The sequence below is a fragment of the Lissotriton helveticus genome, chromosome 2_1 (genome assembly GCF_964261635.1).
Source record: "Lissotriton helveticus chromosome 2_1, aLisHel1.1, whole genome shotgun sequence".
Lineage (NCBI taxonomy): Eukaryota > Metazoa > Chordata > Amphibia > Caudata > Salamandridae > Lissotriton > Lissotriton helveticus.
In genome coordinates, this window is record NC_136059.1 from 538,705,614 (window position 1) to 538,726,838 (window position 21,225).

Below are 21,225 nucleotides of genomic sequence, written 5' to 3' on the forward strand. Positions count from 1 at the left end.
TGGTGTGCGCGATAGTGTACTTTGTCCCACTCTTTGTGCGTCAGCGGGCGGCCCAACTCCGTCTCCCATCGGACCTGCGCCTTGGTGCGCTGTGCATGTGGACGCGCAGTAATTAGGGCGTAGAGGTCAGAAACAATCCTGCGATCATCTTTCTTGCAGACAACCCAGCGCTCTAGTTTCGTCATGGGGCGGGACATGCCCGCAATGTTAGGAGGCAGTGTAACCCAATGAGCGACCTGAGAGTAAGGAAAGGCATCGGAATCCTGCAACGCATAATATTCTCGGCGGAGAGAGGAGAACGGAATCAGCCCCTCTAGATGGAAGAGATGGCCCACCCTTTTGCAACCCAGCTCCCCCCAGCGGTGAAACACCGGAGAGGTGCATCCCGGGGGAAACTCAGGGTTGTCCACGATCGGCGTCATAGGTGACGGAAAGGTGGTCCACCCCCGCCTGTACGCCAGCCGATTCCAAGCGTCCATCAATGGGGAGGTGATCGGCGAGGAGTATAAGCCCCACGCCCTGTGTTTACGTGGGAGCCACAGTTCGCGTCAGAGGTTGCAACCCGCCACTGTCTGGTCCATGAATAGCCAGTGTTTGCTGGACATTGGTCTGTTCCATTCGAGGATAAAGCGCAGGCAAGAAGCCTGGTAGTAAGCTTCCACGCAGGGGAGGCCCAGTCCACCCTCGTCGCGGGGGGCAAGAGCCAGGGAAAATGCCACCCGGGGCCGCTTATGGTTCCACAACCAGTTTCTTCAGTGCTCCCGGCGGGGGGCGCAAGGGCAACATCTGAAAGAGATAGAGGATGCGCGGGAGGATCGTCATCTTTATCGCTGCCAGTCGGCCGAACCAGGCCAGCTGCAGTCAGGACCACTCCGACACGGATTTAGCCATTTGTTCGAGCAGGAGCCTGTAATTGAGGGAAACAGTCTGCAAAATCGTGGGCGCCACACGTACTCCCAAGTAGGGGATGTCCGTGTGGACCCACTGAAAGTCAAAGTCCCTCTGAAGATCTCGGACCTCCACCGCCGGCACTGAGAGGTTGAGGATTTGGGATTTGAGGAAGTTGCCCTTGAAGCCGGCCACGACTCCGAACTCCCGGAGCTCGTGGGAGAGGTGCCGAAGGGAAGAATGAGGTTGGGTGAGCGACAGAATCACGTCGTCAGCGTACAGGCTCACTTTGTGCTCTTCAGCGCCAAAACGGATCCAATGTATGGCCGCATTGTCCCGTAGGCGTTGGGCAAATGGCTCCATATATAGCGCGAAGAGCAAGGGCGACAGGGGGCAACCCTGTCGCGTCCCGCGCGTGATGGGGAAATGTTCCGCTCGGCAGCCATTAGTCCTAACCGCTGCTCTAGGGGAGTCATAGAGGCAGCGCACCCAGTTGACATATGTGTCTCCCAGCCCAAAGGCTTTCAGGACTGCGAACAGGTATGACCAGTCGACTCGGTCAAACGCCTTCTCGCCGTCTATGGAGAGGAAGAGGGCCTGCGTGCGGGAGCGGTGCACCGAGTCCATCAGATGTAGGAGTCTCTTGGTGTTCTCACACCCTGACGCGTAGGGACGAATCCTACCTGATCGTGCTCAATGATTCCGTCCATGAGCGGGCTAAGGCGTGCGGCCAGGATACCTGAGAACAATTTCATATTGATATTGAGGAGCGAGATGGGGCGGTACAAGCCGCACTCCTTGGCATCCTTACCCGCTTTGGGGATGACCGTGATGACCGCCTCGGCCATGGAGGGAGTCACCTTCCCTGTTTCCCTGAAGGAATTGAAGAGGTGCGTTAAGAAGGGCGCCAACACTCCACAAAACTTTTTGTAGAAAGTGGCCGAGAAGCCATCCGGCCCCGGCGACTTAGCCGTCTTCAAGCGCGAAATAGCAGAGATCACCTCTTCAATGCGTATGTCCGCATCAAGAGATTCCGTAGAACTCCGGAAGAGGGGCGTGATTCCGCAGGTCGCCAGGTAGGCCTGGACCCGGCCCGGTTCGGGGGGCTCACATGTATACAGCGTATGATAAAAGTGCTGGAAGATCGCCGCTATGCGGTCATCCGCAGTCTGTTCTACCGCCTGCGCATCCCTAATGGCCCGTATGGCGGCCTGTTGCGTGCGGGCCCTCAAACGGTGCGCCAGCATCGTACCCCCTTTATCACCGCTAAGATAGAACTTGTGGCGCAAGCGCAAGAGTGCGTGCTCGGCGCGATCAAGGTCCAAATGCTTGAGCATGCGCCTCTTCGTCTTAAGCTCCCTCCAGACCCGTTGCGCCCCGGTTCGCTTGTGGATCGCCTCCAACCCCTGCACATCCCGCTCAAGCTCCTCCCGTTTCTCTTTGCGTAGTTTGGCCAGGGACGCCGAGACCGCAATACAGTCGCCCCTCACCACTAATTTAAGCGCTTCCCAGACCGAGCTCAGCGACATGCCGTCCACATCGTTGGTAGCGAGGTAATGTGTGATCGTGTCACGCAGGCGCTCCACCACTGAGGCGGAATTGAGGAGAGAGTCGCGCAGACGCCAGCCCCCAGAGGATCGCAAGCCGCTGCCCCCTGCTACCCGCACCGAGATAAGAGCGTGATCAGATAAAGAGCGCAGGGCAATTTCTGCAGAGGAAAGCTGGGGCATCATGGAAGCAGAAGCAAGGAAGTGATCTAGGAGCGCATAGGTCTTGTGGGCCGCAGAGTAATATGTATAATCGCGCTCTAACGGGTGCAGTGAACGCCAAACATCGTGGAGCCCCCCCTCCTGTAGCCACATCAGACCTCCTTTGAACAGGGCCCCAGCTTGATGCGAGCGCGCTTCTGACCTATCAAGGGACGAGTCCATAACTAAGTTCAAGTCACCCCCAACCAGCACCCAGGGGTAGGGAGAAGCTAAAGCATCCGCAAGAGCCGAGGTCAGGAAGGGCTCCTGCTGTGTATTGGGAGCATAGAGGGAGCCCACGGTAAGGCGCGTGTCGCCCCATTGGATCTGGACAGCTAGGAATCGTCCCTTGATATCCACCACCTGAGACAGAATCTTGCAATGAGCTTTTGCGCTAATCAATATCGCCACCCCCTGTTTCTTTGTAGCGCACGAGGACCATATTTGAATAGGGAAACGTCTATCTCTCATTCTTTTGGTATCCTTGGTGAGGAGATGTGTTTCTTGCAGCAGACATATATCACTCTCCGCCCCCTTCAATAGTGACAAAATCGCAGCACGCTTAACCGGGCTGTTGAGACCCCGTACATTCAGACTAACAATTTTCAGATCCTTCCCCATCGTGAGAGTGAAGTACTGACATCTCCACAAAGGCTGAGAGCATTATAACTGGACAGCAGAGCAAGTAGGTTCGGAGTGTAGGTATTGAACGGCTGATGCGAAGTACCCTTCCCCTCCCAAGCCCCCCCAACCCAACTTCCCATCCCCCCTCCCCCCAGGAACCACCCCTGAACCAACCCCCCCAACAACATGACAGCACCCTCCCGTATAGTAGACAAGAGGAGGGAACAATAGTCCGTCACAAAAGTCCAAAGGGCTGGGGGCATGGACTTAATCCCACCAGCCACCCAGATCCTGATACAGGACAGTAAGTTCGGAGAACGTGGCGCTTCATTACCCATCAAAGTCCATACGTCGGGTCCCTCCGACACCAGCAATCGTCCTGCAGAGATCAAGTGTCCAGAGACAGAGATCAGGACCCATCTGGAGTCTCCGTCACCTTTGCCACAGAGGCCACAGCCGCCCCTCTCTCCTTCAGGCTAAAGGATAGATCCGGACCTGAGGGTTTCGTTGGTTTGCCCACTGTCTGCCACTCTGCAGAGTGACGTCGTCGCCGTGACGGGGAGGGTGAGGCCTCCGCCTGGGCCCCCCCATCCTCCAACCCCAACAGTTCACGCACCGCCTCCAGGGAACGCACTTGGATCAGCTTGCCCGTCCACTTGAAGACCAGTCGAAAGGGATGACCCCAGGAGTAGGGGACCTCTTGTTCGCGTAGGAAGGTGGTGATCGGCCGAAAGACTCTCCGCTTGGCCAGGGTGGATGCCGCAAGGTCTTGGTACAGCACTGGGCGATGGTCGCGGAACAGAAGAGGAGTGTGCTCTCGCGCTTTCTTCAGAATCCGCTCCTTAAGTTGAAAATCATGGACGCACACCAGGATGTCCGGGGGAGGTGCGTTGGATCCACGCGGGAGGCCGACTCTATGGACTCTATCCATCTGAATCTTACCAAGGTCTTCCTCCTGCAGGACGTGGCGAAAGAGGCTATTGACATATTCCCGCAGGTTCGTCCCCTCTCCTTTCCATGGGACAGCTCTGATCCTGATGTTGTTGCGTCTGGATCTATTCTCCAGATCCTCTGCGTGAGCCTGCAGAGCTAGGTTTTGCTCCGTGAGGCGCAAGACATCCTGTTGAAGCTGGTGGATATCTTCGACCGTCCCCAGGTCGTGCTCCTCCAGCGTTGCGACTCTGTCCCCAATGGTGTCAACGTCCCTTCTCACCTCCCTCAGATCAGAGGCCAGCTGAGTCCGCAATTCCTGGATATCGGCCTGTATGGCCGTAAAAAGCTCCCGCATAAACGCTTTGGTGGCAGGGGCGTCATTGTCGTCCGGACCATGGTGCTTGTCGGCCACTGGCGCCGGCCGCAGCGGCGGGCTCTTCGGAGCCCCGTCCTTTGGGGGCTTGTCCTTCTTAGGCCTGGTCGACGCCATGATACCTCTTCACCGCCAGGGCCCCCAGGCAGTTGTCTGTGCCCCACGGCAAGAGGCAGTGCGCCGTCACCTCCGCACGTCTGGAGCGCTTCAGGCGCAGTTGAGTCGCGGTACCCGGGGGCTGTTCCGTGCGGTGGTCACCTCCGTTCGAGCGCCGCAGTCACGGGGCCAGGCTCGTCTGGGGCCTCTCGCCAATGAAGCCGCGCCCTATCCTCAGGCTATCTTCAGGCCTTCCGGCTCCCCGTCTCCGCCGTTAGGCCGGGACGTCTCGGCACAAATTCGGGCGGGAGGTACCCAAATGGAGGCCCAGGGACTTCTGTCGCAGGCAGGGCCCGGGGTGGCACGCAGTCCGGGGGACCACCGAGGTATGGCGCGTTGGAAGCGCAGGCTTTGCTCACCGCAAGGCCGCCCCCGTCAGCGGTGTAAGCGCCAGTCGCTCACCATGCACGGGGCACGTGGACAGGCAGGTCTCTCTTCCAGGGCGTAGCCGTGCCCCGCAGACGTGCAGCGTGGTGCCCCCGAGCCTGTCCCGCTCCCTCCGCGGCCACCGCTTACCCGGCTCCTCGGGCTCCACCTCAGGCAACTCCGGTGGTAATTTGGGCAGTATCGCCCGACCGCACCACTCGCGGGCCGGGGAGACACGGGCGAGCCTCCAGGCCAGCCGTAGCACGGCGACGCAGTGTCAGGCAGGCAGCGCTCCACCTGGGCCCTTCTGACTCAGGCCCAGCGCACCGGGGACTCCGGTAGTGGCTCGCCGGAAGTAGAGTCCGTCAACACAGGACGCAACACCCCGGTCGCGCGCCGTTGAAAGGCCGCGTCCCGCCGGCTGCTCTCGTTGCTTCCAAGTCGCCTCTCGCCACACAGAAGTCTTCCAGGCGGTCTCCGGACTCCCGGCAGCGGCTGTGGACCTCGCACCGGGAGCTCCGCAGGGCTACAAACAACGCTATAAAGAAAGCGGCGATGGAGAGACCGAGTAAGACGTCTTACTTCGCTGCCATCTTGGCCACGACCCAAGAAAGTAATTTTAAATAAGCATTAAGGAGGAAAAATTTGTTTTTTTACTTTAATGACCATGATTATTTATAGTTTACTGTATTTTTAATATGTACCTATATTTATAGATTACTGTCCTATAATTATTAACAAAAATGTATTATATAGTATAATATTATTTTTGTTCTAGAATTTCTTTGTTACATTTTTCAAGTTTTTATTCTATGCACCTGTACTACTGAGCCAGGCACTAAAGCATGTCATATGTCAATGTATAGATACATTTTAACATGCACATGCCTCAAAACAGATAATACATGACTGTGTCTTAATCTGCTGTAAGTATGCCACTTGTCTCCCGTGCAGGAGCAAAATCCTACCATTGAATTTAATAGTGGTTTATAACTCTTCAGACATGTTCACGTGTTTTGTAAAATGTTGTGCACTGCCAAGTGGAACCTAACCTATGGTTTCAGTAAAAAAAAAGTTAGGTCACCAGCTATTTGACGTAATATCCTGACAAAAATACCTACCTATATTTTGAATTGCTCAAGGACATCATTACATGAGCGGAGTGTCAGAATTCACGTGAATCAAACAAATAATTGAGCATCTTGCTTTGGAGAAAAATATTTTAAAAATCTTGACAATCTTCTTTGCATCTTTGTCATCCAAACATATATTATTGTCACCCAAAAATATATGCCGTTTTAATGGGCAGGTTACAAGACAAAGAAGGGTGCTTGAGTGATATCAAAGGAAAATGTGAAACATGTCTAGTACGGAATGCACAAAAACTGTTTTCTACTAACAGGATTAAAACACGATATACATGGCCATTGGCTTTTTTGTATTGCTTTATGTTTCAGGTTGCACACCACCTCATTCACCCACATGAGGATATTGTAAAGGTAGTTTGTCTCTGTAGGGCGTGGCGGCCAATGAGAAGCTCATATCAAGAAGTGAGGCGGTATATGGCGCTTACTGCTCTGCGGGACCTATTCGCATCCTTATATATTTGCTCTCGATCACCCAGCCTCTGTCTTAGTTCCTGTTGTGTAACTGAGTTAATTATTGTTGAGCCATCTGCACAAATAGCACTGGAAAAAGCTGTGTAAGGATCATACACTTTATGTTTATCATAAAAGAAGCTCTGCCCTGAGTGTTGTAGGTAAGAAAGTGAGGTCACTTGCATAAATATCTGCACTTAAGAAAAACCTGTGCATGAAATCCATGATTTTTGATAAACCAGGATGTGAATACAGTTGCTATTAGGTTGAAGTTGCCACTGTCTATGAAAGTGCGCCCAGTTGTTCAAGTATCTCTATTAAAAGCAGCTTTCTCTGCAAAGACATCTTGCTTCACATCCCATGCCAGTGAAGTGAATTCAGAAAATGAATCTGAAGTACATAGAATCTTACATGCAAGACTTCTAAGAGAAAGGTTGTAATATTTTGTAGATTGAAGGGGGTTGGCTTGGAGTAGTAATAGTGGGAATCTGCTTCCATTCTTCATCTTCATGCTTATTGCAAGAGTTTTATGCAAGACATCTTTATGAACCGGGAGCCCACTATTGAAACTGCAGGCATGGGGGTGAAACGCTGGCAGAAGACTGAAGATATTTCACTGTGTAGACCAAATTGAGTGCTGAAGCATAAGTGGTAGAGTCCTATGTCTGTGTAATCTCACTCGTTCCATTCCCCTTTTCCTGCTTCTACCAATAGCCATCATGTTTAGGTCTCGGCTAGCGTGGCTGCGCACATCAGCAGCTCGCTCGGCGAGATTTAATGATTTAGAGTTTCAGTAAAGGGCTTTAAGCTCCGCCCCTCTTTTTCATTGGCCGGCGTCACCGTTTATGCTAAACGGTGGCCAGCCATTGGAAAATAGCTCTTTATGACGTATACTTTTCGGCCGTCCCACTTGGACGGCCTCGCCTGCTTTCCGTGCGTCGCAAAAGGTTTCTTATCTTTGTGGGGCCATGTGTTTTAAACACATGGCCCCATAAAGAAAAGCTCCGCCGCGTGTCTATCATTTATCATCATACAAATGACAACCTCGTTTTTTGGGGCAGTTGCATAGCGTATACATTTACGAAACTAGCGCCTGACAGCCCTTTTCGTCAGACACACAATCGCACTTCTCGGCGCCTCTCGCTGCCATTTCATTGGACCATGAAACCACTACTAAGACCTACGCAAAGCCCCCCATGCCTGCCAGAGTACAAGGGAAGGTGTTTCTTTTCTTACAGGTGCCCATTCAGAGCAGCCCCATTACAGCCATAAACTGCGGGCACACCCTAATCCGCATTAGCATTTATGGTGGGGCCCACGAAGTACTGCTGTCTGTTGATAGAAGCCCTTTGAAATGCATGCATAGGTGATCTGCTGGTTGTCCCCCCGGGGCGCTTCGAAGGCAGAGTCAGGTCATCCAAAGCCAATAGCAGCGGGCTCCCATGCGCGCGCCTTAGAGGATCCCTGCATGTCACTGGGGCCCCACAAGCCCACCCTTTTGTTGCAGCCAACTTCAGCCCTATTATGAGACCAACCCTATTATCTGCTCTGCAATCTCATAATGGCAACTTTTGGGTTTTCTTTTTCATCCTGCGAGGGAAACCGGAAACAAACCAGGGAGGAGGAGAGGTCTTCAACGGGGCTTTTGCTTTTGAAGGGCTTGGCTCCCGAGTCAGCTCAGGGGTCGCAAATCTGCACAGTGGTGTTGTTTAATAATAGATATCTCATTGTTATGGTGAGGAGGTATCTTGCCTTTTTTTCGTTATTATTGTAGACTGTCTGTGCTGTTTTGCAGCTTCATAACAATAAGCAATTAAAAAAAAGTTGCCATAATGTCTTCTATCTGTATTTGTTTTGCTGCAAATGAGGCAGAGTGGGTGATTTGGTGCTAAACACACATTAGTTTGTACCGCCCACGCAATGCCTGTAATCGGACACAAAGTAATGCAAGAAGAAATTGTAGCAAGATCTAACCTTGTTTTAAATATAAATGCAAAATAACAAAGAACAAATGGTGGTCTAACATGTTTCAAGAAGTCGGAGACTGCACCCCAAGCCTATCCCATCCGACTTTTCGTACTAATGTGAACAGCCTATATAGGGTCAGTTACTTTAAAAACGTTTGTGATAATCCGGCCTTTCCTCCCGGGATGGACCCCAGGGCGTTACGCCAGTGGCGACCCTCGGAATGCAGGTCGGCCGGTCATCTGTTTGACGTGGATGGCTTTATCCAGTTCGACACCCTGAAGGAGATGTACACTCTGATAGCGCCACAGCGTTTTCAATACTTCCAGATTCGCCACTGGCTCACACAAGGAGACATGTTACCAATGGCGAGTCGGCGCCTAACAGCATACGAGTAATGGCTCATTACGAAAAAAGTCTGACAGACAAGCGATCACAGACCTTTATAAAATGCTGAGTCCGCTCCAGTCTAACTCACACTCTGCTGGTCAGAGGCGCTGGGAATCGGAGCTCGGAAGAACTTTTACAGATAAGGAGTGGCATGACATTTACCATAGGGCTCACCACACCGCCAGGAACGTGGCGAGTAAGGAGTCAGCAGTTAAGATCGCATATTACTGGCACCTAACTCCGGCAAGGCTACATCAAAGTAACCCAAGCCGTAGTTCCGCATGCTGGAGGGGGTGTGCTAAGGTTGGGACACTGACACATTTGTTGTGGGAGTGCGAAGAGGTAACGGACTACTGGAAAGACGTTCTCCACGACATTGACACACACTTCGAGACAGAGATTCCCTGTTTTCCCGTCTACACATTACTAGGCCTCCCAAATGCCTTATCGTTTCCACTTAAATCAATCAGGGGGAGACAGATGGGGTTGGCAGTAGGGGTGGCGGCACATCATATCCTCTCACTCTGGGGTACTACGAGGAAACCTACACACACGACCTGGATCCATAGGCTCTGGTATATAATGGGTATGGAGTGGATCCAGGCGACTCTTACTCAGACGGCAGACTCCTTCACCACCATATGGCAACCTTTCATTGCTCTACTAGCTGGGGAATTCAATGAACTTACCTGTCCGAAATACCTCAGGGTGCTGCGACTCGCCGATGAGTTTGCCAGGGAGTCCGGCTCCTCAAGTTAGTACTCACATAAGCACGCTCTTTGCGCTACATCAAGAAGGAAGATGCGACACACCGGAGGGAGGGGGTGGGGGGCAGGGTTGGGGGAGGGGGATGTTTGTTTTTGGGGTAATTGAATGCATTATTAGTAGGGGGACAACCACTACTCGCTCTCATGGACACATTGGACTACCATGTGGTATACGCAGATCCCTAATTGGGGTTGGAGGGTGGTATGGGCCGGGTTCATGAGGCGGCAATCAGGGACCAAGTTTGTCGAAATGTATTGTGTTTAATGCACTGGAAATCAATAAAAGAAATTTAAACCCCAAAAAAACCATTTGTGACTTGCATTTTTTGTATCCAGGGAGATCTTAGCAATAACGTGTGAAAAAACGCACTCCAACTAATTTGGGGGGGCAAATGATTGGACAGGAGTTATACATAGCAAGTAGATTAGCTTGTATAATCTAACATTTGTTTATGAAAACTTGCAAAACATGGAAGTGTTTGGATTTTTTCAGGAGGTGTGAATTTATCACACGGCGGTACCTAATTGCCTTGCAGCAAATTAAAATATTGTAAACCGCTTTGCAGTGTACACAACATAGAATCGTATCTTACCTTTGGCGTGTTTAATATGTCTTTCCCCACAAATAGGCCCCAGGAGTCCCTATTCCCACATTTAGAGCTCGTTTAACAAGAGGCTTGTATAACTTCCCCAGTGGTGGTGAGGTTTATATTGTTAGTAGAACTCTTTAAAGTGGGTTGACTGACTATTTCCTCCCTGGCATATGTTGTGTTTCCTAGAACTGGCAATAAAGCGCCTTATACTATGAAGCCCTGTGGAGTCAGTGACTAGTGGACTCGTTCGCGCCACCAACCTGTTTAATAATTTATTGATCGCACAGATGGCGCCGGGAAGGAGCGTGGGGGTTGTGCCCCGGCAACACATGGAACCACGGAGTCCCACATTTCGAGCATGACAGTGGCTTAATTAGGGATTTATTACATATAAACGAGCTTGTGGGTTTATGTATGTACCAAACGTGCATCTGCAAGAGGTTTTACGAGAGGAGAGTTCAATAAACAGGTTCTAAAAGGCTAAATTCAAGTTTGGTATTTTTCAGGGTTGTGATTTTTTATTCTCTCGTGAAGTCCTGTTTATCCACACGTCGTCACCTTGCCTAGAAAATGTAAATATGAGTTTCTCACATTTTTAAAGGTCAATGAACGTAAGGGATTCATAAAGTGCCCCGTATCATACAGGGCACTTGGAATCGCTGTTCACCTGAAAATTATTTTATTTGCCCCAGTGTCCAAATCCAGGCCTGCTATATTTTTCCAGCATCCTGCGTTTTTTCAAGTAGAGCGTCTGCCTTTGGCATGCAAAAATGTAACTAGAAAAAAATGTGCTAGTTCTGTAAGACTATTATTACCTTTATGTTTTTTAGGATTCCAAGCACATAGAGGTCGTAGCAGGTAAAATGATTCAGTGGCTTTAGCTGCTGCCACATGTTCCAATCCCGAAAGGACCCACTTGTCCTTAGGTGACAATAGGAAAGGCGGGGCCGACATCGGCCCGCCGCAGTTATGGCGGTGCGCACCGGCCCCCACCCGCTCCGGGTCCCCTGGTGACCCGGAAGGGATTGAGTCACTTCCGGGTCACGAAGGGAACAAAGGCCAGGCCGGTTAGATCCGGCCTGGCCGATGAAGGGTTAAAAGGCCGTGGAGCGCGAGAGTCAGCCTCTTTGACTCCTGCGTGCCACGACCTGCCCTTCCAGCCTCTAGGAGGCTGTAATTATTTTCCCCACCCACCATCCCCTGAAGCAGATGATTGTTATTGTGTGTTATGAAGGTTTTCACAATTTTGTTACAAATGTTTATGGATGACGTTTTGTTCCTTAGAACTTTCTCCCGTTTTCAGGTCATCAATCGTCGTATTTATTGCTATTCCTTGGTCAGGCAGTAAGGTCATGATTGGTGAGCAGTTAATTTAAGGTCCTTAGGGGGCGGAGCCATTCTCGAATGGGGTCGCCCAAAGGGAGGGAGGGACAAGTGGTCTCTCCTAGAACTCCAGGGGCAGTTACAACCTGTTGGCTACATGGGTGCGGGGGAGGGGAGAGTCACGCTTTCTCTAGGCTGGTTGGCCACCCGCACGTGCACAATGACGCCAGTAAACGGCGCAGAGATGCAAGGGCCCCCTTTAATGGAGTTAATAGAGCCTACGGGGGTAACCGGGGGGCCAAAGTACCCTTACGGTAAGCGGGCCCTCTGCGCATGCGCACTCCGACAAGAGGGCGTGGTTAATAGGGCGTAGGGGGTAACCGGGGGGGGTGTACCCCCACGGTAAACAGGCCCTCTGCGCATGCGCCCTCCTTCAGGAGGGCGTGGTGTAGTCATAAGGATCTGACACCAGTTATTGACCTTGTCGTAGGCCCAAATAGGTACGCAGAAAATAAATATTGTATGTGATTGATATGTTAATCTCGGATAGGAAATACCTTGTACTAGAAGTATGTTAAGGTTAGCCATCTGATATCTGTATATATCAATTGTAACGTTTTCTGCGTAATTGTGTAAATATTGTTTATTTCAATTTTTGATTTATTTTGTATGTTTTAATAAATACGGCCGGGGGGTCGAAAGACCCCCGCCTTCCAAAGAAAGAAATCCGTCTCATGTCCTGTTAATAATGTTGGTTAACGGAAGGGTGGGGGTCCTCCGGCAGTCCCTGGCCATAAAACTGTTCATGAGTAAGTGACGATAATAACGCGTGTTAATTACAGTACGCCAAATCTCTTGTCGCTTTATAAAAAGACAAGGTATGCTACAAAGTAACCAGTTTAAAGAAATGTATATACTTGAAAGGGTTGCGCAGCTCCCAAAAAGATTTATACTTTGTTTTACAAATACATGTTTAAGGTGGAATGCCGCATTCCTTATCAGAAACAAGCACTTTTTCATGCTGCCGTTTTAAGGTGAGGTGCTCACTGCAAGGAGTTATGCAAATATATAAATGGCATTTTTTCCTAATTATTTCAGAAGAACGCTCTCGTGCAGCCGGTTTAATGAAGGATTCGTACTATAAATCGCTTGTGGCACCGCTTGTTTTAAACTGATGCGGTTGCGCGCTAGAAGCGGCGCTGCTGCGCACACCCCTCCAAGGAGGCAGGTTTGCATTTGGCACACTGTGTACATGGCCCTACCATCACCGGCCCATGGGGTGTTTTTATGGGAGCATTCCAGCGGGCAGGGCTCTTGAGAGTATAAAGCTCTGTTGTGACCGCAGAGCACAAAGTAACGAGATTGTGTGGACATAGCAAATTTTGGCGAATTACGCAAAGCAACACACCATTGTGCCTCTCACTTGTATTGACGCACAGTGCGTGGCGCGAAACATTGAGAAATCACGAAAGGAGAGACAACTGCCCTACAAAAGAACCGATTTACCTCGCCCTCGACCCCCAAAACAGAACAGTGTAATGCTCACTTCTCTGAAAGTGTAGAAGGCGCACTATATTTCTTCAAAGATGCCACCCCTTGTGTCCAACCACTAGCCTATGCGCACAACCCATAACAATAATGAAGTTATGAATACACACACACACACATATATATATATACCTGTCAGCTCCACTGTGTGATTAAGGGAGAAGGGTATACGTGGAACTCTGTCATAGCGCCAAGAGGGTCTACCTGCAGTTGTTGGCACGTGATATTCAACCAAGAGACAGAAGGTGAGTGCTTCGGAAATAACTCAAGAACCCCGTAGACGGCATTGTAGGTTGGGCCACTGGAATTATGAGATTTCCCCATAGTTATGAACTTGCCACATAATCCATAATTTGCAGATTTAGCCAGAAAATAGTTTGTAGCTCAAGTGGATCAAAAGTTACCAAAAACTTGCCACACGTTGCGGCTCAGTGGCCTGTCATTGCTCTTTTAATGTGCGGTGACAGATCTTTCTTTTTCTGATTGTTGCCTTTAGGTGTTAAAATAATACAAATGCGCGGCAACTTCTGTCAGTGTTAACATTGTTGGAAAGAACACTAATGATGTAATACTGTGACAAACAAAATGCCGAATGACGCCGCACAATGCATCTTTCCTTGCCACATAATTTAGCTAACCCTGCTGCACGATTCCTCTGGCTCTGGTTAGAGGCCAGTACAAAAGCTGGCTTCATTGGTTAAACAAGCATTAAAAATACAATAGGTCTCGCCTTTTATTAAGCCATTTGCTTTGCTATACAATACCATTAGCAAAGCAAATGGCTTTAACTTAATCAAAGGCCAGACCAATTGCATTTTCAATGCTTGTTTTGTATATGTGGTGGAGATGGTGAGAGGTTAAACTACTAATGACTCACATTGGATCCAGTGCATAAGGTTGGTGCGATCTGACACTCACTGATTGATTCCAAGGAAAGCAAGAATAAATGAAGTAGTTAATATGGTATTCTAGCACATACACACTTAGAGGCCTATAGCCTTCTGTAACAACCCCCAGTGATACCTACCAGTTCTGAATAAGAACTTCTCACTGGGCAAACTACACCCAGTATAGTTGACTGCCATAACCCACACATTGTAACACTTGTCAGGCTCCAGTTCTTCTAAAATGCAGTAGCTTTCCTTCACAGTCACTCTGTATTCCTCGATCAGACCTAAAGGAAGCAAAGGTAAACAATGAAGGTTCTGAGTTGTAACAGGCACAGCGTTTTAAAGATAATTTCATACAACAACTAAAAATGAGTCTCCCACTTTATATAATTTAAAGAGCTACCAAAAGCAATGATAAAAATACTAATGTCATAAGTAAGTGTAATGTACAAAGCAGCAGTTCTAGATAGAAGTAGGTGTCTAAACTCTGTGTTACACATGTCACTTCAACAGATCCCAGATAACAGTTGATTGTGGCCACCACAAGTTAGAGCATGACTACAGAGTACCTTAATCTACACAATGCACCTAATCCTTGAGTTGGCTTAGAGCTAAATGCAAGGATATCTGATACTCAACTCTAAGATGAATAACATCTGAAGATGTCCTAACATGAGCACTAGACACGCCAGTTCAATAGGACTTTGAACCGGAGCACTGTTGCTGTGAACTTTGCTATTAATAAAAAAAAAACCTTATTCTTCCTATTTCTATTTATTTTTGGTTATTGAGTGAAAAAAGGTCGACCCGCTTGAGGCACAGTAATGAACCTAAGCTGTACATGCTTGGTGATGGGACACTCTTCTCACCTCCCCTTCAAGCATCCAGTTTAGCTTCCCCCATTATTTAAGAAGTCCTAAAAATAACCAAGAAAAACTACCGTAACTCTCCGTTTGATCCAGAGTCCTACAGTGTAATTCCCATCTTTTCTTTCAAGGTCCTTTGCGGGCTGCTATTCAAGACTCTAATCAAGGGTATTTTACTTTAAGAGAAGTCCAGTAGCCATCTGATCAGCCCATGAGCTAAATGGTTCATCGATGGTAGCACCATTGAGTGATGCAGTCATGTTCACTGGGTTTCAACCATTCTGTCCAAAAAGAATGGTTTGTTCTCTTGAATAGCCTCATGATAATTCCTGAACCATGGCAAATGCTCACCCTCTCCTCCAAACCCTATACACTATGGAGGGGCGGTCGCCGTTTGATCAGCAGGCTTGCTGTAACCTTTACAGAACAGTCCCAGATCTCCCTGCAGGCCCTCAGGGAGATATGGGAAGAGGAGTTTGGTAGGGCCCTTCATGAGAAGGAGTGGGCCAGGTTGCAAGGCTACCTGAAGAAGTTCTCCAGGAAAGCCAACCATCAACCTATTCAATTCTAAGTATTCCACAGGGCTTATCTCTACGCGCAACAAATCTGTAGGATATTTCCGGGAGCTCGATATGCATGTGCCAGGTGCTCAGCCCAAGCTAATGACCAAAGGCATATTCTACGGGACTGCCCCCGAAATTGGTCTTTCTAGAACGGCATGACCCGTTGCCTTGTGGCAGTCTAGGGAATTGGGGAGATTAACTCATGGGAGGCCTGTGCCCTGGGTATCCTTCATTGCCCCAAGAACCACAAAACAGCGACCCGCTTTCTGAACTTGGCCTTCATATTGACCAATCGATCCATCACAATGAGGTGGAAGTTCCTATCGTCCCCATTCATAGAGACCTGGGAACATACATTCATTAGATAGTCAAGGGTCAAGACGGTGGCCCTCTGCCAGGGGGAGGTGAGGAGCATCCGCAGCTGAATCTACTGTCCCAGCTGACGGATTCCCCAGACTATACCAAACTATTTTCACTGGCTAACAGCCCTGATCCATCCCTACCCCCAGCACTCTCAGAGTTTTTATAATAGGGGAAAACTGGAGGGGACCCAGGGGTGCCCATATCTGGGCTTCCTCACCTCCAATAGCAGATCTCGCTCAAGGGCCTTCCTACCAGTCCACCCCCAAAAAAGTTTTTCACTCTGCCTTCACGTTGGGAGTAGAGGCCTCTCTTCCCTTCTTCCCCAACACTGCGCCCTTGTCCCTGAACTCTCCCTAGCATATGTCCCTTTCCCCCACCTACTGGCAGCTGGTACCCCAGGTTCGATGAATCCCCTTCCTCCACCCCTCCAATATCCCTCCTCTCGCTTAAGCCAGTTTCCATCTTCGTTGAGAAACACACCCCAACCGGCGACCTAAAGGCAGACTGCCTCCACCACTACCCAATGATAACCCTGCTTATTGTTGGCGTACACTATGGTGGTATGGCAAGCAGATGGACAAGGCACATTGGGATATGGTTATATCTATTTTAGTCACTGTTTGTATTTCTGATAAAATGCAATAAAAAAAACGTTTTAAGAAACATGGTAAGTGCTATATTTGACTGTTTCTTTTGTCAGATGTTATTGTTCATAGTTACCATTTTATATTACATATTTCTAAAACTCCAACAGTTCAAAACCATATGCCTACATTTCCTATCTACCCTGTGGTTCTTCCGCTTTCCTCAAGCGCTTTTTACGTTGGGGCCAAATCACAAAGGTTTTGTCGCCCCTAAGTTATGTCTATGTGCTCAAATACCTCCTTTACAAATGTAAAGTGATGCTGCATGTTGACAAACCGTGATTTTACACTCGTAAACAGAACAGTCCAGGCGTGATATTACATGGGAATGAAGTTGCATCCCAGGGTGTGCTGTTGGCATTCCAGAGTTGGGATGCCTGATTATGTAGGTGAACACCTAAATACTTGTGAGTTCGTAGGTTTTCATAAATGTCTACTATGAACATTTCCACCTTGGATACGACCAGAATAATATACTGCCAAGAATAGAAGTACATCTGCATCCAAGGCAGGAATGGGAGGAACCATCCCTAATATTGGTGGGAGTGTATGCAGAGGGGTTGCTTCAGAGAGAAAAGTGTTTTCCGGGTGGAGAAACAAAATTAGCAAAGTGCCATTGTACTTATGGAGTGCATTTATGTGTGTGTTCGTGTAGACCTATAAAATTATGTATGCAACAAAGGTTGACCATTTGAGTAACTGGTCCCCAAAGGGTGTACTGATCTGGAGTCACCCATTCGAATAACCCCTTCTTATTGACTGAAGGGGCATCTCTCCCTTAGAAGTCCTAGCCGGTTCTGTCCCCAGTGGAACAGTATTAGGCACCCTGTGAACAGTCTCCCCATGGAGGATTTCTTGCATCCAACTGACTATATGGTAAGTCCTGGCCCATGAAGTCTCCAGGCATCCTAAGGCACTCCCACTCCCCCTTACTAAGATAACACCCACAAGCTCCCTTCGGAGTCCCTACTAGGCGCAACAGCCCCATTTCTCTTTTTAAAGACCCTCCTGACACACAGCAGTCGTCTCAATGTTAGTTCCAATAATATTAATCCAATGCCTGACACTGTTTCCTCTGCCTTTGGCCACTAAGAACATCAAGATCCTGGTGGCTTACAAGGCATGACCTTTCCAAAGAAGGTATCAGGTAACTGTGCGATGAATGTGTTTGGTGGGGAGGCCAGACCTTGGGGGCTTGAAAACCAGGAATTGCCAAGCAGCAGTGAAATGGGTGTGGTTTTACACACCCACGTTTTAATAAAGCTGCCCAGGAGAAATGCTTTCCTCTCCAAATCTCTATAGAAGGAAGTCAAATCCAACTCCTGAGACCTAGACAGAGTAAAGAACCTTTCAATCAAGGCATTTTGACTGAAAAGTAAGCCATCTTCTGTAAAATATTTGTTCTCACATTATTGTTTTTCTGTGTCAGGGCTGTAAACACCTGTTATCCAACAGCAATAAAGGGACTAGACTTTTACCCTGGATGGAAATGTTACTCTGGAATAGTGGAAGCTCTGTACAGAGTCTGTACCCTTTCTTCTGCCACAATAAAGCACGCAAGGTTCTGAACAAGGACCTTACTCAATGTATATCACCTGTGACATGTTTGGTGAATGAACTGACCTAGGTTTAACAAAACATCCGCATTTGATCTTGTAACTGCGCACACCCTATATATCTCTACCTGCAAGTAAACGGATAGCAAAACAGCACAGAAGGTAAGATTACCACACAGAATAGGCACCTGGAGGTTTAATCTAAAGAGTAGAAGATACTATGTAGGCACTATATGCTAGTACATGCTTTAAATTCTTCATTTTGTCGTTCATCCACTGGTTTTGAACCTCTCCTGCCCAGCAGGTCTAAAACCTTGAGGTCCTTGTAGGCACCCAGTTTTCCCTAGATTCTCTCAGCAAGTGTCACTCATGATTGTATTGTCCTACTTAGACTCACGACTATGCTCTAGTTTTAAATTCCCGCTGTAATGGACACGAAATGTGCTTCTAGCTTCTGGTCAACTATTTACAGTTCTGGGCAAGATTTCAGCTTGTCCACGATGCCCTTGGTAGCGGGATGCCGATTTTCAGGCACTGAGATCGATCACGCTTTCATAGCTTTGCAATGCAGCATTAGCTTACAGTATCTAACAAATGTAGATGAGAAGAGGCCACTCATCAGGGACAGCACACTAAGCTTGGGCTACTCATATTTCTCAGACAATTTGCTTTACTGGTGCATTGTGTGTTTGTTGGATAATATTCTCTTCGCCATTATCAAATTTAGCTATCCTTGCCTTGTGGGACAGCATCCTCTGTGCAAGCAGTCAGACTCTGGCCTGACCTGACCTATCTCAGCAATGGATCTAAGGAGGACCCTCTGATTTTCTAGGATCATCAAGATCGGGCACCATATCACACAAATGGCACACAGCCTCGTTCTGTGCTTTGTATGCACACAGCACAGACCAGGGCTGTGCAGCTCATTACAAAAAGAAATGCCCTTTCTCCAGTGCATGCACTATCTCCCGAAGTTAGGGCAGATGCTGCAATGAGCTCCTCATGAAAAAATGGAGTGCTGGTTCCTACTGTGCTTTAGTTTCTACAGGAAGCAGTCCCCTTTTCAGAGGTCACAGTTCAAGGTGCACCTGAGAGATATGGACTGACGGGGCCAAAAATGTGTACCTGCCTGCTAATAATGGTTTGCTGAACACTAAGCTGATCCTTCATGAATGAATATAGTGCTCAATAGCCTGCTTTAAGAAACCAATCTAACACAGAGGGTTTCTGATGCAATTCTTGTGAGTAGTTTTTCGGGTTCTTTCGGCCATGTCACCAGAAAATCTATGTCAGAAAGGAGAGAGTCCGGAGATGGGCTGCCATCATCATGAGAAATATATATAGTAGTAGTTGTAAAAAAAGAGTGTAAAGAGTTTACACATGCAAACACTGAAGGAAATCAAGGAGAAGAGGGGTAGAGAACTTTACAACTTGAGCAAAATGACAGTAAAAGGTAACATTGAAGGATGGCTACGCCTATAACTAGAGCGCAGCCTTTTAGGCTTGAAGAGGAAAGGCTAGGAGCGAACATTAGAACATATTTTGTTATGAAACGTTTAGTGACTGCAAGGTAAAATCACCCAGCATAAATAGTTGAGATAAAAAGAGTACATGAATTTAAAAAAAAAAAATAGATAAATATAGTAAAGCAAAAATCCAGGATGGGTTTGCAGAGTGAACTATAGGCAAGGAAGTGGGCAGAGTGCAGGGACCTGCAGATGTAGTTTACCAACACAATCTAAGCTCCTGGTATAAAAACCCATTTAAATGCCCTATAAACCTGTAGGATGTAAGGGGATCTTTTAGCAGCAAGTGTAAAATCTTATGAAACTGACTTGGACGCCCTCTGGACTTCCAAATCACCAAGAAACTTGTTCCTCTGCCATAAAAATGCATTTGACAGCAGAAGGACGCGGTCATGGTCTACATTTAAAAGTATTGAGCATCAATGAAAACTGCTTAAATCGGACCCCGTAACATGTTGCAAATTCCATTGTCAGTCAGTCAGTCAGAATATCTTTATTCGACTTATTCCAAGTCATACAAAGAAACGAAAAACAATAAAAACACTGAAAACATGACGTGCGATACGTATTCATACAATTTCCTAAAAAGCCACCATCTAAATACACATTAAAAAGCTATATACATAATTAAAAAACAGATTTACATTTCATTTGTAAAAGGACATGATAATACCATGAATTTTAAGACAAAATTTGACCAGCAGCTTTCGCCCTAGCGGCGGCCACCAGAAAGTTAGCAGTGCAGAAAGCAATGCGAGGATTTGACAGGAGTTGTAGAGAGAGCAACGCCGGACGCACCTGTGTGAAACCCGCTTCTTTCAGGATGGGGAGCAAGTATTTTTTCCTCTGCTCGTGATATAAACTACAAAACATGACAAAATGCATTGTATCCTGCACGGAGAAATGGTCGCAGCTGCAAGGAGGGGCTAGGTCTGGCTTCTGCCAGCACTTAAAAGAACCTAAATAAAAATGTAACAGGTTGAACCTAAACTTAGTTAATAAAAACCTATGATAAGGGAATGTGACGAAGCTTAGATAAGGTGCGAGTAAAGGTGCGCTAACCAAGAGGCTATGAGCCCTTACTGCTGGTTTCAGCAGTTCTTGTTCCTCACGGCTCGATTCCTTCCTTTCCCTGAATGACTTTTTTATGTAGTCCAAGTCCTGGGCCCTAATTTTCTCTGGGCATAAGAAAAGTTCCGGGCGGCCCAAATCTGTAAATGATTTAACTAAATAGGCCAACCATGGAATACTGCTATATTTGTCAAGTGATAAAACATCGTATAAAATTTTATGGTTCAAAGGGAGATCTTCATTCAACCACATTTTCGGCCACAGAGTCAGGGGAGCTAGACTCAATGTATCTGATATATAGGGTAAGCCCACCTCTTTGTGAATAGAATAGGTTGGGGTTGACTGCGGTACGGAGAGAAGAGATCTAATAAATCTATTTTCAGCTCTCTGAATAGGGTCAAGATTTACATACCCCCACAAAGGGGACCCATATAGTGCGATAGCCACGGGCTTGCACTTATAGATTTTTAAGAG

General features: G+C 48.0%; 1 protein-coding gene across 1 annotated transcript in view; it reads right to left on the reverse strand.

Moving 5' to 3' along the window:
• Positions 1–21,225, reverse strand: part of CMYA5 (cardiomyopathy associated 5) — a 427,063-nt gene that overhangs the window by 108,333 nt on the left and 297,505 nt on the right. Inside the window, exon 8 of the mRNA XM_078675202.1 lies at positions 14,300–14,446. Within this exon, the coding sequence (XP_078531328.1) occupies positions 14,300–14,446 (147 nt within the window). The remainder of the gene's footprint in view (positions 1–14,299; positions 14,447–21,225) is intronic.